Genomic DNA, 15,189 nt, shown 5'->3' on the forward strand with positions numbered 1-15,189 from the left:
TTAGCCCGCTTCAAAAAAGGCTAAACAGCGGCTGGGATAGGACAGCATGCGAGGTGTCATCGTACACTAAGTGGGGGTCGTCTGTGCAGAAACGTCCACATCCCGGCCACTGAGCGCGCTGATGTTGCGGTGAGCGTCAATGGTTACGAAACACCGGGGCGGGCCCCAGTATCTACCGTACCAAGCCCCAAGCAGCGGAGAGGAGCGCGAGGGGAGGTTGGGATACATGTACCGAGATCCCGGCCAGAGCACAAAGCAAGCCCCCGAGAGGGCGTTCGCTTCCCCCCTTGATCGCCACCACTCATCGCGTCGGGATACTTTGTTCACGACCGTACATTTCTCGCGATGACCCCAGCGACCGTTCTTTCCTGCAGCACGGCTCCTTTTGGTGTCTCCCTAGACCGATTCGTCTCAGCGAACAGCCTTGTTTTTGAACCCAAAGTCTGACTCGCGCCATGCGACACGAAAAAAAATGGAACCAGAAACGAAGACGCTTCCCCGCCCTTCTGGCGCGATTTTCTGGCGTGCATCGTTGAGAGATGCTTGGGCATCCCGGGGCGCAAGGAAACAAATGATCTGGCCGGCCTGGGTCCTATAATATCACGATTCGCCCGATTCCTCAGTCCCTTTTTTGTTGTTTCAATATGTTTTGAACCATTGTCTGTGTGCGCCGTCCAGTGACACACCAGCTTGGGCATGTTTTGGGCCAATTTTCTCTCGAATTTGACCACACCAAAAGCCCAACTCGAAGTATCGGGTATACTTCTTGACAGCACTCCAATTTCCTAATATATCTTCTATTACATTTCTACAAAAAGAGCACACACACGCAGAAACAGACATTATTTAAGTGCATATTAAGATAATTAACCAGAATCAACTTGATTTTCACAGAGCTGAGCTCTTTTTAAACTGTATGCGAAAACTAATCCTTCTCATGCATTTTGGTTCTCCTATCCACATCCATCAACACCCAAAAGAAGAACGAAGAGAAGAAGAAAGGAAGAAAGCAGGAGAAAGCCATCCTCTCTTCGTTATTTTGGACGAGGTCATGACTAACAAAGCCTCTCAAGAACCTTTTGCATTTTGGACCCGGCTCACTGGCCGCTATGATCAATCATCTTCATCAACATGTCGTCCGCAGCCGCCTTTTTCCAGTTCTGGTGGACAGATCTGACCCGAGATGCCTTTCTCGCCTGCTTGCCGAAAGAAGACCTTTTATCCATGCGACTGGTGTGTCATGACTTCGCTTATCGCACCGCCCCTGTGCTCTTCGCAGAAGTTGATGTGGAGTTCCGAAATGGCATATTTACCCGCCCAGCGCGCATGGCCGCCCTAGAGCGCATTGGAAGCTGTATCAAATCTCTTAATTTTAATATACCCCATTCGCCGGAAACTTTTCTTCCGCCGTTATTAGATCCCGTTACTGGAGAGGAGCGAACCTTTGTCTACGAACCACAAGTTTACGCCTCCTGTCCCGCAGCGTCGAGACTCAGTTTCCCAAGATATGGGACCTGGGAAATGACGGAACTGTTAACGAGGCAGTACCCGCCATTATTCCACGCGGTGACGAATGTGCCATCGTTCATCCGCGCCTTCAATGCCATGACTTCACTCCGGCACCTAAAGGTGTCCTGCAATGGCCAAGGGGCTGGACACCGCTACCGCCGTAGCGTAGTCGACTATGCCCTCATATCACTTCGAATCGCAATTGAACAAGCACCGTTAAAGTCTCTCGACACGCTCTCCCTCCTCCCAATCCACCCAGGAGCACTCCTTTACCTCCGCCCAAACATGGGCTTCGGCGCATCACCTTCATCTCGTAAACGCTGGGCGCAAATCCGCAAGCTCTCCATTGAAATGGACAGTTTCCCGTACGACACTGACAACGTCACCGCCACCACCACCACCACCTCCCCTATCAACACCACTCCCACCTCGACACGCACCAGCAGCAGCGGTAGCAGCAACAGTTTCAAGAAAACTAACCGCCCCAAAGACCATTTAAAACTTCTACACTCCTACCTTCAATCCTTCCCCACCCTTACCCACATCACCTTCCGCTGGCGCGGTACCCAGGGCCCCTGCCCCCTCTCCCTCTCCACAGAGCCATGCCTCCAACCAACCGCCACCGAACCGGCGTCAACCCTCTGTCCCAAACGCTGCCCCGCGCCGCTCCAGCCGCTCAGTTTCCCCCACCTGCTCTACGCAGAGATAGAGAACGCCCTGCTGGACGCCGCGCAGGTCTCCGCCTTCATCCTCGAGCACAGGCAGACGCTGGGCGAGTTTTACTTTGAGAATACCTCGCTGCGCGATGGGGGGACGTGGGATGAGGCGCTTGCGCCGTTGACGGAGATTTCGGGGAGTGAGAGGTGGAAGGGGAAGGGCAAGGGCAAGGGCAAGGGGATGCGGAAGCGGAAGAAACAGCAGCAGACGCAGAGGGAGAGGGAGAGGCAGAGGGAGGGGCAGGGTGAGGAGGGGGTGGCGGAGGAGATGGATGTGCCAATTATGTTTAGTCCGGTAGGGATGGGGCGGAGCCAGGTGTTGAAGGTGCTGTGGGAGGAGGAGAGGAGGAAAGACCGGCTGAAGAATTTTCGGGCGTACGGGGCTGCTGGTGCTGCTGGTGCTGCTGGTGCTGCTGGTGCTGTTGATGATGGCGGTGGAGGAGGGGGGTGGAAGAGTAAAAGTCATTTGCAGCGGGCGAGCTCGCGGACGAGGGATTTGTTGTGGTGCAGGCAGGATCATGTGAAGAGGTTTTTGAGGACGTCGGTGTTTAGCTGGCGGTAGAAGATGGAGAAGAACAAACACACATACAAAAAAGGGAAAAAAGGGAGAAAAAAAGAAAAAGAAAAACAGGACATTTTGGATAACGTGGATTTGATATTTTGTGAAGGGGAAGGGGGTGTTTTACTGGTGGTTGGGATTTTATCTTCATGTTTTCATTATCCTAGGGTTGGGATGGTAAGGTCTGGTTCCTTGCGGAGGAGGTTCGTTCATCAGGGGGCGGAAAAAGAAACTGAGAACACGCACAAAAGAAAAAAAAAAAAAAAAAAAAAAGGTATATCATCTTGGGAACAAAAAGGAGGAGAGAGATATGGATATATTTTTCTCTCGGGCGGCGCAATTTATTCTTTTCATCATATCCATATGGGATGGAACAGAATCTGGAAGGTTGGGGTGGGTGGCTCTTTATGAAAACGCGCCATGATTGCCATTGATCTATGATGTAGTTACATGTATGTACATACGATTTTGATGAAGCGATGTAGCTTCCATTTACGCTCCTTTTTATTGACCCTTCTCCTTTGTTTGAGTGTTTTTGTATCGTCGACTATTATTTTGTTTTCTCTCTTGTTGCTGCTATTGATGATGCACCTCTAGCCAGCATTCGACATTCTTTTAACAATTGAAATTTATCATGCTTAATTAAAATGAGTAAAATGCAGTTACAGTTTCTCTGTGTTCTTTTTTTTTTTTTTTCACACACCAAAAGTAAGCAATATTTAGAAGCACCAGATCTCCCAGCAATCATGTGTTCCGTGAAAGCTCCGAGACAAGGGAACAACCAACGGATAGTTGTTATTAGTTAAGTTACTAATAAGTAAAAGTTACTTCCGTACGGAGTAGTTGGTTAAGAATCAAATAACTAACATAATCAAAATAACTTAAGTTAACTAAGTTAACTAGTTAATGAAGCTTCCTGTTCCCCCAATAATGTCGCATCCCAGCTAGCCTAGCCTCGGCAAGCGTGGCTGCATGCTCGCTCTTGTCCCAGCTTCCCCATATTCACATGTTCGAGGGAAGCTTCGGAGGTTAACAAAAAAGAAAGACAAGCAAGATTAATCAGAATCGAACCCTTTTCCCAACGGAAAAAAAAGAATATATAACTACTAATAACTATCAGGGACTGGTGGGGTGGTGCCACTGCTCCGAAATCCTTTCTTTGTTTTTTTTTAATCTTCGTTTCATCTTCATCTTCTTTCTTCCCATCTCATCCCTCCATACAGACAACAAACAACCTCATCTCACTTCTCTCCTTGAAAAACTGAAAAAAAGACCACATTACAACATTCACAAAATGTCTCTCGCAAACCGTAAGTAATCGCTCGCCTCCAACTGTTATATCTATCCATCCCCTTATCGTCTCCCATCCCATCCCGTCAAACAGACCCCAAACGATGTCCCCTTCAAACCAACCAACTACCCAAGTTTCTTTCTTTCCTTCATCATTTATTTACTTCTTTATTTATAAAAAAACACCTGAAAACTAACCCCAAACCAAAATGAAAAAATGAAAAAAAAATTATAGCCGCCTTCCCCTCTTCCGCGGCCTTCGACGCCATCAATGCTGCCATCAACTCCAACCCAGCCGACCGCGAAGATGCCATCAAATCCGCCAAATCCATCTTCTCCTTCGCCCTCACAAACGACAAGGGTGAGACCGAGAGCTGGTACCTCGACCTGAAAGACAAAGGTGTCGTCGGCAAGGGTGCCGCGCCTGCTGGCGGCAAGGCTGATGGTTAGTTTTTATTTTTATTTTTATTTTTAAACCCATACCACATCCCAAGTACCCATTTTCTTTTTCTTGGTTTATAATTACGTTATGTCAAAAATGGTGGGGGGTTTACAAGAAAATACGATGCTGACAAGCAGGATGATAAAAATAGTCACCCTCCAACTCTCCGATGCCGACTTTGCCTCCCTCGTCAGCGGTAAGGCGAATGCCCAGCGTCTCTTTATGGGCGGCAAGCTGAAGATCAAGGGCAATGTCATGAAGGCGACGAAGATGGAGCCTATCCTCAAGAAGGCACAAGGCAAGGCTAAGCTGTAGAGGGTGTGTGTGTGTTGGCAATTTTTGATATGTTTTTTTTTTTTTTTTTTTTTTTTTTTTTTTTTTTTTTTTACATGAACTAGGGGGTGAGGGGAATGTTTTTGTTTCAAATCCTATACATAACTTTTTCTCGACTTTTCGTTTAAGATACACAGATTCCTTCGATTTTCTTTCTTTCTTTCTTTTTTTTTTTCTCTCTGCAAATTGAATGATATGTGGTTTTCGTTCGGAAGTGAATAGGGAGGGGATTCCTCCGGGTTGAGATGTTTTCTCGCGCAGTTTATGAATTAACGTACAGCACGGAGTGTAACTATATCATTCATTCCTTTTTCCCATTTTGTTAGTTTTACCTCCTCCCCCCTTTCCTCGCATTCTCATTTCTATTCCACCCACATAAGCAATGCATATAATAATCATACAATCCGGCCCTTGAATTCCCATGCACCCCACTCTCCTCTCCTACAATATCAATATCAATTCCACCACCCCGCAAGCGTAGATAGATAGGTAGATAGATAGATAGGTAGATACCCTTGCACCCTTGCCATTCATTGTGCCCCCAATACCTCCTTGCTCAGAAGAATCCAAAAACCCCCGGTCGAAGCTTGTATGTATGTATACTGTGTGGCTGGATACAAATCAAAAATCCCGCCCTCCGTGTGATTTTCTCTTCACTCGTTTCTCCCAGGCCGTCTGACATCCTGTGGACAAAGTTGCCGAACCTGAGTGAGGTCGAGTCATATACAAATGAAGGACGTACACAGTAGCAGCCAAGTGCGACAAGCCTTATCTATCTAACCCCCGTTCATACTCGTGTCGGTGCGATTGCCCCAGTTCAATTTCGTGTCCTCGATCTCAAGAAGAACATCTGTCAAGCAGAGTGGTCCATAAAATTGCGGGGCGAAAAACACCTGTTGAGGAGAGGGAGGATAATATTCTGGAGCAAGTGCACGGCATCGCATTATTTTAAAACACATAGGTACAGTTTGGTATCTATTGTAGATGGATAGAGAGTACAAGTACAGAGGTTAGTCAGACGTTGGATAGCAGCAAAAGTAAGTAGTTTACAGTAGAACATCTGTCTGGACAGAATGAAGGGATATCTATCTATCTAACTTCCAGTACCTATGTTCATTGGGTGAGATATAGCATGAAATATAAGAACAGATTTAAAAAAAATATATCCGCTTGAAGCAGATTAGATTGTTGCAAATGAGAATGTTTGCAGTACGAATAGTAGTATACTATTGCTTGTATGAATCCGGCTGGAGAGGGCTGCATCATGTGACATCCGAGCTAACCCAAACAGGAACCCGCCAGCCCTCCTCCAGCCCCGTGGTCTTGGCGGCTCTACAGCCCCAGCCAGCCAGCCAGCGCTCTGTCCGTCCGTGTCAGTTGTAGTTATTAGAAACTACTAACTACTAAACTACTTATTTGTGTGTCGTGTGTCGTGTGCGTGTGTCTGTTCTGCCCTGTTCTGTTCTTTTTTGCCCAGCCCTCGACGACTACAGCCTCAAACCTTCATCCATCATCAAATCATCAACCTCTTCTTCTTTCTTCCTCCTCCTCCCCACTGCGACTTGAATACTACGACGCTCCACCCACTGCCGCCTCGCAGCAACTTGCTACCTCGACCCTCTCCTCTCAATTTAATATTCAGCAGTTTCTGTACTTCCCCGTCCTTCTTGTTGTCCATTTCATAGCGTTGCGGTTGTTTTGCGTTGTTGCAGCCCTCCTGGTCGTCTCTGCCGCCCTCCCTCTTCACTGTCGCGTTGGTGTTTTGGGGGCAAACTAAAAAAAAAAAAAAAAAATTCTTTTTTTTTTTGCCTTCTTCAACTAAAGGTGGGTTACCACACCAACAAAGGATATTCCCATTTTGACTACCCGAGATACGGAAAGAGAATTAGAAAAAAAAGAAGGGGAAAAAAAAAGAAAAGAAAAGAAAAGAAAGAAAAAAGTAACGCTATTGGCAAGAGAACAGAAATAATACTAACCTCCCTCGATAGAAGCGACTAATTCCCAGTTAATATTCACCCTTTGAACACAACACCACCACCTCCCTTCACTCTCATCACAGTGGGATTCAGCGAAACCGATCATAATAGGTAAATCACCAACATATATCGCACACCTCTTTCCCCTGTCGATGTCCTAATAATATCCCTCATACTCGAAAAATCCTCTCCCCAATCACACACACCCAAGGAAAGAAAAACATTCAGGAAGGAAACTCGAATTACTTTGAAAAGCGCATCGTCCATTCGCTCTCACATCTCCTCCATATTCCCCTTACAAAAAAAACCCATCTAGCAGTCTCGGAACCATATTGGGGTTGGAATCAGAGTCCAAGGATTTTTTCTTCCCCCGCGGTTCGGTTCGTTTTGCGGAGGAGAGGAGGGACTGGCGACGTCATACGTTGAATCCGCTTGTCGATGTCGAAAAGAGCAGCCCAGGTTCAGGGTGGAAAGGAACTTGCAGGTGGTTTCGGAAACGAGATGTCTGCGAATTCAGCTGATACGCCCAAGCGGGCTACGGCCGCGCAGTTGGCTAGTAGAAAGTGAGTTGTGCCCTTTTTGATATGTCCGTTTGAATCCATTTTCCATTTCCATTTCAGTTTTTGCTTTTGCAAAGACGTTCAAGTCCGTTTTCATTGCTTTGATTGCTTTCATTTTTCATTTTTCCCTTTCATCACATCATAAGTCTCATGCAAATATGAGCCAACCGATTCATTGGTTGAAATATCTTGCCTTATCTTGGAGATCGATCCTCTTGTGTGCCCCAGAAAAATTCACCATGCAGACCTGCAAGCAAGAAACAGGTCTGGTCTGTGCTTTGATTTTATTATTTCGTCTTCAACCTTCCGGTATCATGCAATGGTCCCCGCTCCCCAGCGCTCCTTTCCTTATGCTTTTTTTTGTCTTTTTTTTTTTTTTGTCTTTTTTGTTGCTTGAAACTTTTAACTGGCATGTGTTGGCTACACTCATCCTGAAGTGTACACCGGGCGGCCTCGATATCAACACCTTGACTCCGTGCTCCCCCCATGTTGTACAGTCAGTCGGTGTATCTGCCTCTGCGTGGACACCCTTTCACTCCTATCTGGTCGGCGTTTCCCCCACCTTTTCAGTCCAAGGGCTATGATCAATCCGCGCGCGAGCTCAAAGCTTTGTCGGAGTCTGCGAAATTCTCCAAGATGTTGTCATTGTTACCTCACATGTTGCGGCTAGCTTAGTGACGGGCAAGTCGCACCCACAGTTTGGGACATTTGTTTTGGGGCACGATGGAGTTTTATTCACTCTGCTGTTTTTATGATTACCAATGTTCTCTTTATTCGTTCTTCTCTCTCTAGACGGAACTTCCAATAAGCACCTATACTGATGACTTTACAGAATCAAGCAGGCTCGGCAGCGTACTCGCATAGCCTCACCAAACTCTGCGTCTTCTACCTCACAATCATTTACCAGTCCTTTCAGCGCTATCGACCCGAACATTGTTCCCCCTACCTCCTCGACTCCGACAAACGGCTTTAGCTTTGGTCAGGCTCAGAGCTTCCCTCAGACGGGCCCGGGCACTAGTACAACAACAACTCCACAATCTTCTTTCTTTGGCGACCAAAACAACTCGGGCCCCAAGGTGTTTGGTAGCCAGGCAGGTTCTGCACCATCATCATTCAGTTTCACACCATCAACGACTCAGGAAATAAAGAATCCTTTCGCTAGTATGTCCTCCGGGTTTGGTCAGAGCCAGGGATCAACGGGAGGTTTCCAGGGCTTCCAGGGTAATACCTTCAATATTCCTGGGACTGCTACAAACCAGGACGCCCAGAACAAAGCTGGTCAGCAAGCGCCAACGGGTGGAATGTTTGGATCTTCTCAGCCACCACAGCAGACCCCTTTCACATTTGGGGCCACTTCCGCGCCCAAAAGTGCTTCGCTCTTTTCGGCCGCACCTCCCGTTTCTACCCCAACATCAACATCTGCCCCTATTTTCGGCCAGTCAACTGGAGGTACCATTTTTGGCGCATCGACACCGTCGACACCCTCGACACTGTCCACAAATATATTCGGTGCTTCTTCTCAAGCTAATAAGCCAAGTGACGAGATGCAAATGTCACCGCCTGCCAAAAGTAACGGCACTGGTGAAAATAGGGCCAATCAATTTAGTATTTCGCAGCCATCATTTACTTCCTCAACAACTCAGCCGTCTATATTTGAGACATCCGCCTTCAAACCCGCCGCACCTGCTACGTCATCTACTTCACAACCATTCTCGTCCATTTTCATCACGACACCATCCAGCGGCGCAACTCTCTTTGGAGCCATGAAAAAGCCTGATGAGACTCCAAAACCTACTTCTTCCTCCACTGCGCCTGCGACATTCTCATTTACCCCTTCCACTGCTCCTGGTAGCTCAATATTTGGACAGGCGAGTAAGCCTGAGGACCAAGCAGCAACCGCAATCACCACAACTTCGTCAGGAGCGTCATTTTCTACTTCTTTCCCGGTTCCGGCTCCGGCGCCCGCTCCCTTCAGCCTTTTTGGTACCACTGCGAAGCCCAAGGAGCCGTCATCAGCGCCATCTGCAACTGAAGATAAAGTTTCGTCAACTAAATCCGCAGTTCCAGAGCCTCCTACCACCCCTGGAGCTTCATTGTTTGGACAGATTGCAAAGCCGCCGGAAGAACCCCAAGCGTCGTCTACGCCTACGCCAGAAGCCGAAAAACTACCGACAGAAAGCCCATCCATTGCTCCAGCTGCGACTCCATCTGCCAGCCCTTTTCCATCTACACCTAGCGGCGGTACTTCATTATTTGGCCGTGCTAGCAAACCTGCCGAAACTATCCAACCCACCTCTATTTTCAACACCCCAGCTACTAGCACGACTCCCAGTGCACCCACCTTCTCATTTACTCCATCATCGACTAGTATTTTCCAGACTCCAAAAAGCGCTTTAGCAACTTCCGATGGAGAGAAGACAAAGGAACCTGCCCAAAGTGCTACAGGCCTATTTCAAACAAAGGCCGCAACTGACACCACGCCAAGCGGTACCAGCAAGCCGTTTACGTCTTTGTCACAAGCTCAACAACCACCTAGCAGTTTATTTGGATCCACTCCATCACCATCTCTATTTAAAACCTCAGCTGGTCCAGAAAAGGCCCCATCAACACCTCAAGCGAGCTCCACTTCTCCTCCTGAAAAGTTCACTCCAAAGCCTCTCTTTTCTGAAATTTCCAATGGTGTAGCCGGAACCACCAAGGCGATGGACACATCTCCAACGAAAGCACCAGCTCCTCTGAAGAGAAAAGAACCTTTGGTCCCTAAATCCCGACTTGCTTCATACGGCCCTCCGGCGATCCCACGAGAACTTAACAACGATGAACGAGCGGAATTCGACACCGAGTGGCGGTTGAACGCATTGAATGCTTCCTTCCAGAAGCGTGTCGCAGAAGCGGACCCCAAGTCGGACGATATTGATGTCTTGGTCGAATTCTATGTGAGATTGCGTGAAAATATCGGCGTTCCGATGGGATTGGCTGTGGTCCCTAAGACAGGAAAGAAGCGGAAAGCAGTTGAGGAAGATGGACATGTTGCAGAAGATTTCTCACATAATAAGCGGACTAAGGGTCTCCCCACTTTCACGAGTCAGCATAAAACGGACGCCGCATCGGTCTCCTCATCCCCCGCTGCTGTGGGTGGTAGCAGTTTATTTGGCGAGAAATCTACAAGTGCAAGTGCTAATTTTTCTTCAACTGCTTCTCCATCCGGAAAGCGCAAGATGACTTGCATTGAAGACGACGCTAGCAGCCGCAGCGAACCTGGCAATGTCAGTGGGAAAAGACGCAAATCCACTGGTGAATCTACGGCCGGAGCGAGCCCACTTCAGAAATCCAGTACCAACAGTGAGAAGAAGAAAGGTAATAATGGCCATACTAGTTCCGGTTCTGGTGTGAGTGCAGCTTCTGATACCGTGACAATGTTTGCGACATCATTTGTATCCCAATCACAAAGGGGAAATAGTCCCGTGAGATTCACGGCCCCGTTTTCGTCTCTCTCTTCCACACAGGACAGTGCTGAGGGGACTGCTGCTTCCTCTGGTTCATTGCAGGGATCTGAGAGCGAGAACGATACTGAAAGCAATGCTTCGGCGGGGGAAGACGATGGAGAAGGCGAAGAAGAAGAAGGAGAATCTGAGTCTTCCGCGACGCCACCGCCTACGACCAATGGTGGGCGCAGTCTATTTGACAGAGTAGAGCTAGATCAGAGTGGCAAGCCAGTGCGTCAGGATGTGCTGGAAGCGGAGGACAAGGTCGCGATTCCGAGCCCTGGAGAAAAAGATTCAAATTCGGCCGTTTCATCGTTATTCGCTGGATCTAAATTTGCTTCCTCGTTCAACTCACCAGCGTCCATTGGCACCCCGCAGTTCTCAAACGGATTCGACTTCAAATCCCCAGGAGCTTTATCTCCAACAAATGCTAGCCCGGAAGCCTCAGACGCGAACTCCCCACCTGTCATACTTGCCAGTAGCGCAGGCACATCCACACCCACTGCTCCCGTCGCTTCAGCAACCACCTCGTCCCTCTTCTCAAAGGCGACTAGCTCTCTCCTACCCAACGGCAGCGCCCAACTCTCTCCCTTGCCACTCTCTGCCGGCACATCCGCCGACGTCAGCCGCGCTACAACCCCCAACCTCTCCGAAGCAGGCGCCGAGGAACCGGAGGAATCCACCGAGGAACTTCCTCAAGTTGACTTACTCCGCGGGGGCACGGGCGAAGAGGACGAAGACGAAGTCTTCGAAGCTCGCGCCAAAACCCTGAAGCTAGGTGTTCCGCCGGACGCCGATGATGAAACGCCGAAATGGCTGTTACAAGGGGTGGGACTGCTGCGTATCCTGAAGAATAAGACGACAGGGCGATCGCGTATATTGGTTCGCGCGGATCCGAGCGGGCGAGTACTGCTTAATACGAACCTTGTGGCGGCAATTAACTATAAGAGTGTGGGCAGTGCGGTTCGGTTTCTAGTACCGCTGGAGCCGAAGCCGGAGAATTGGATCGCGATGGTTAAGAAGGAGGATATTGCGGTGGAGCTTGCTAAGGTTATGGAGAAGTATAAGACATGAATAGGTGGATGAATTATGTTGCAAGTAAGGTTAAAAACGAGGGTTTGGCAGAGCATTTTCAGATGCTGTAACCCTGTTTACCCGGTTTGGTTCATAAATTATACGTTTGTTAGGGCTAGGTTGGATGGAGTGGGATGAGAAAGAAATGAAAGAAGAAAGAAAGAAAGATGGTATGGTATGATGAGGGAGCATGGAATTGGGAAAATGTTTATAAATGAGGGCCGAGGGTCCGGTCTTGTTTTCATGTTTGGAAACAGGTGCGGATGTGGATGTGGTTTGCTCATTTCTTGTCTGTTCATTTTTTTTACTTCATTCCTTCCACCCTTTCAAAGGCCCGTCAAAACACACTCACAACCTGGCGTTATTATTAACTCTTGTCTTGTCTTTCCTCTCTTGATATTTGTCTCTTCTTTTCCCTCTTGTCTATCATACTCCAAATTTTCGATATATCTCCCTGTTTTGCTCTTACTCTGTTTATTATTCATATTCATTTTCTTTGCCATCATGGTTTCTACTCTCTTGTCTGCTTCTTACAACATAGCAATATTTTTCTGTTCCATTCTTTCTACTTCCTCGTTCCCCTTGGCGAATATCTATTCTATTCTATTCTATCCATTCTTCTTCATTTCTCCATGTTACTCCTATCATATTTCCCTCTGCGTCGTCTACTGCAATGAAGAAGCAAGCTGGTTTTCAACATCTGATGCTTTATTTTATTTTATTTTCGTTATGCTCTATCTAAGACTTGACTTGGGCCCGGTGCAAACGCAAAGAAAGAAATATTTTTTTAAACAACGAAAAGACACCATATTCATCCATCCTCTTCCTTCCCTCTCTAGCTCATTTATATCTATCTTCCGCCCTTTGCCTCCGCCTTCCCTCGCCCGCGGTTTTCTTAAACCCTAGGCTGTGCTGCAAGTTTCAAATTCCAACTTTCTCTCCATGCCCCCCTTGCCAGCCCGTCCCATCCCGTCCAACTCCCCGTCTTTATGTATTGTGCATATATGTATGTACATGTACATGTACCTATACTCTCCAGCTCCCTTTTCGTTCCGGCCTTACGATCATATCTCTCCTTTTTTTCTTGTCCCCTGAATGATTATTTTTTATTTTATTATTATTATTATTATTATTATTATTATTTTTGCAAGATCTTTATGAATGAAGACTCCAGTTACGCTCACGCGCTCACGCCCCTTTCAACGAGAACTTCCCTCAGCATGCCTGCAGCCTGCACTTTGACAAGCTGTTGTCTGTTATTATTGCCTTTGTTGAACGCCTTTCTAACCGAACCACCCCCCCCCCCCCTCTCCCCCAATTTTCTTATCTAGCATCACGACTTCGCCTTTATGTCTTTTCCCCTGACGTTTTACATGATACTTACTATTTTGTTACAGAAGAAAGGTGTTGTGTTGTTCCGTCTAAGGCTAGCATATCTAGTTTCGGATTTTGAGAATGGGAAGGAAAGGAATGATGGATGAATGAATGAATGAATGAATGGAAGCATCCCGAGGAATTTGCTTAAATGAATTTGACGTGTGGAGGGGTGGGTGGGTGTTATTATGTATGGATGGGATGGCCTCTCTCTCTATCTACATTTTTGGTTTTCCGGCGATGAGCACGGACGGATGCACTTTATTTCATTCAAGATACTCTCTGTATTTATAACATGGTTGACGCAGGGGCGTAAAGGTATATATATAGTTGTGAAAAACATCCATTCAAGGCATGACCCTTTTGTTCAATAATCCCATTTTTGTTTGGCGTGGCGCCTCACATTACGCTGTGATAAGAGCGCGTGTGTTGTTTCCTTTTTCTCTATAAGGTACATACATCACAATTTTTTTTAAAAAAGAAAGGGACAAGAAGGGTCCCAAAAGGAAAAAGGTTTTAACTCCACGCTGCCTTGCCAAACACTACGACACACGCACACACACACATGTATGTCGTCCCGCGCGTAAGAAATCAACTGAAAAGCCAAATCCTCTTATGCCTCATCAATGACGGATGTCTGCAGACCCTTTGGCTCCTTGACGTTGACGGCCTGTACGAAAGAGTACAGCTTCTCCTTGGCACCCTCCTCGTCATTACGCTTGCGGCTGATGCGCACGCGCAGACGGAATGGGACGCCCTTGATGCCGGATTCCCAGACCTTCTTGTTCAGCTGGGGGTCGAGACGGACGTCTTTGGTGCCCTGTTCGTGGAGATATGGGGGGGGGTGATGGCCCCAATAATGGTTAGAATTTCTCGAGTAATTTTTTTTTCTTTTTTTGGGGGGAGGGGAGATAGAGAGCAACACAAGGAGGGGAAAATTGGGAAGGAGGAGGAGGTTGGAATGAAAACGTACCATAGCCTGCTCAGCGAAGGCGCGGATCTCCTTGATAGCTCTGGGAGCCCGCTTCTTGAAGGAGACACCATGAACCTACAAATCCCGAAGAAAAAAGCGAGAGGTAAAAATCAGTCTTCCGTCCGAAATGCCCAATTGCTTTTTTTTTTTTAAAGGAGAAAAAGTTTTCATCCATCAATTTGTTTTTGCTTCTGCAAGGTAGGGGCCATAGAAAGTGGACTTCATAAAACCAATTCGTGCTCTTATTTTTTCTTCTTTTTCTTGTGCTCTTACTTTGATCTTCACAAGATCGCATGTGCATCATGTATGTGTTGTGGGTCTTTTCGCGTCGTTCCCTTTACGTTGGCAGTATAGACCCTCGCGATCGAATTTAATCGAATCGGCCACAACACATATCCGCTTTCCCTTCCATCTGTTCTTCTTTCTCTTTTTTTCTTTTTCTTTTTGCGGTTTCATTTCATCTGTCCAATCTTTCCATATTTCCCATTCCCATTGCATACTCGCAGAAAGACGGAAATGGTCATTGATTTGGGTATAGAACGCCCCGGACGATGTGCAGTGTCCTTCACGTTTCTTCTATTCTTCTTCTCCGTCAGGGGATGTCAAACTGGTGGCACATACTCTTCTGTGGAGATGGATGGTGTACTCGCGCGCGACAACGTCGGCGATGGCAGAGCGTTGGCTCTTCTTTCCAGCTTTGGCGGAGGACATGGCCTATGTTAAAGATAAGCAAGCGCTTGGTTAGCCGGTCGAAATTTCCTTTAATATCGCATTGAAAGTGTAGGCTACTTAATTGACTTACTACAAGGGGCGGCAGAGATTTGGTGTGAATGGATGGTTGTCGTTGTCGTCGTTGCGGGTGCGAAATCTTCGATATACGATCGTGAAGTTTTGGGCG

The 15,189-nt window shown here is 47.4% G+C and overlaps 6 protein-coding genes across 6 annotated transcripts; 3 read left to right on the forward strand and 3 right to left on the reverse strand.

The window, feature by feature from the left end:
- Window positions 1–66: 66 nt before the first annotated feature.
- BDCG_08304 (uncharacterized protein) lies at window positions 67–698 on the reverse strand (the record flags this gene model as incomplete). Its single annotated transcript, XM_045424082.1, has 2 exons — window positions 67–396; window positions 687–698. 2 exons carry the CDS (start codon window positions 696–698, stop codon window positions 67–69), a joined length of 342 nt encoding a protein of 113 aa, XP_045272875.1.
- A 433-nt stretch (window positions 699–1,131) lies between these two features.
- On the forward strand, window positions 1,132–2,787 carry BDCG_08305 (uncharacterized protein; the record flags this gene model as incomplete). Its single annotated transcript, XM_045424083.1, has 1 exon — window positions 1,132–2,787. The coding sequence occupies one exon, from the start codon at window positions 1,132–1,134 to the stop codon at window positions 2,785–2,787; it is 1,656 nt and encodes a 551-aa protein (XP_045272876.1).
- Window positions 2,788–3,670: 883 nt separating this feature from the next.
- On the forward strand, window positions 3,671–5,361 carry BDCG_08306 (lipid transfer protein). Its single transcript, XM_045424084.1, has 3 exons — window positions 3,671–4,094; window positions 4,310–4,519; window positions 4,668–5,361. The coding sequence occupies exons 1-3, from the start codon at window positions 4,079–4,081 to the stop codon at window positions 4,829–4,831; spliced, it is 390 nt and encodes a 129-aa protein (XP_045272877.1). The 5' UTR covers window positions 3,671–4,078; the 3' UTR covers window positions 4,832–5,361.
- Window positions 5,362–6,148: 787 nt separating this feature from the next.
- Window positions 6,149–6,931, reverse strand: BDCG_08307 (uncharacterized protein; the record flags this gene model as incomplete). The annotated part of the gene is made up of 2 exons (XM_045424085.1): window positions 6,149–6,622; window positions 6,826–6,931. The coding sequence occupies 2 exons, from the start codon at window positions 6,929–6,931 to the stop codon at window positions 6,363–6,365; spliced, it is 366 nt and encodes a 121-aa protein (XP_045272878.1). The 3' UTR covers window positions 6,149–6,362.
- On the forward strand, window positions 6,195–13,697 carry BDCG_08308 (uncharacterized protein). Its single transcript, XM_045424086.1, has 3 exons — window positions 6,195–6,673; window positions 6,838–7,388; window positions 8,218–13,697. The coding sequence occupies exons 2-3, from the start codon at window positions 7,264–7,266 to the stop codon at window positions 11,942–11,944; spliced, it is 3,852 nt and encodes a 1,283-aa protein (XP_045272879.1). The 5' UTR covers window positions 6,195–6,673; window positions 6,838–7,263; the 3' UTR covers window positions 11,945–13,697.
- BDCG_08309 (50S ribosomal protein L31e) lies at window positions 13,428–15,177 on the reverse strand. The gene is made up of 4 exons (XM_045424087.1): window positions 15,094–15,177; window positions 14,913–15,005; window positions 14,292–14,366; window positions 13,428–14,138 (listed from the first exon to the last, which is right to left on the reverse strand). Exons 2-4 carry the CDS (start codon window positions 15,000–15,002, stop codon window positions 13,932–13,934), a joined length of 372 nt encoding a protein of 123 aa, XP_045272880.1. The 5' UTR covers window positions 15,003–15,005; window positions 15,094–15,177; the 3' UTR covers window positions 13,428–13,931.
- Between the last annotated feature and the right edge of the window lie 12 nt (window positions 15,178–15,189).

The sequence above is a fragment of the Blastomyces dermatitidis genome, assembly GCF_000003525.1.
Source record: "Blastomyces dermatitidis ER-3 genomic scaffold supercont1.10, whole genome shotgun sequence".
NCBI lineage: Eukaryota > Fungi > Ascomycota > Eurotiomycetes > Onygenales > Ajellomycetaceae > Blastomyces > Blastomyces dermatitidis.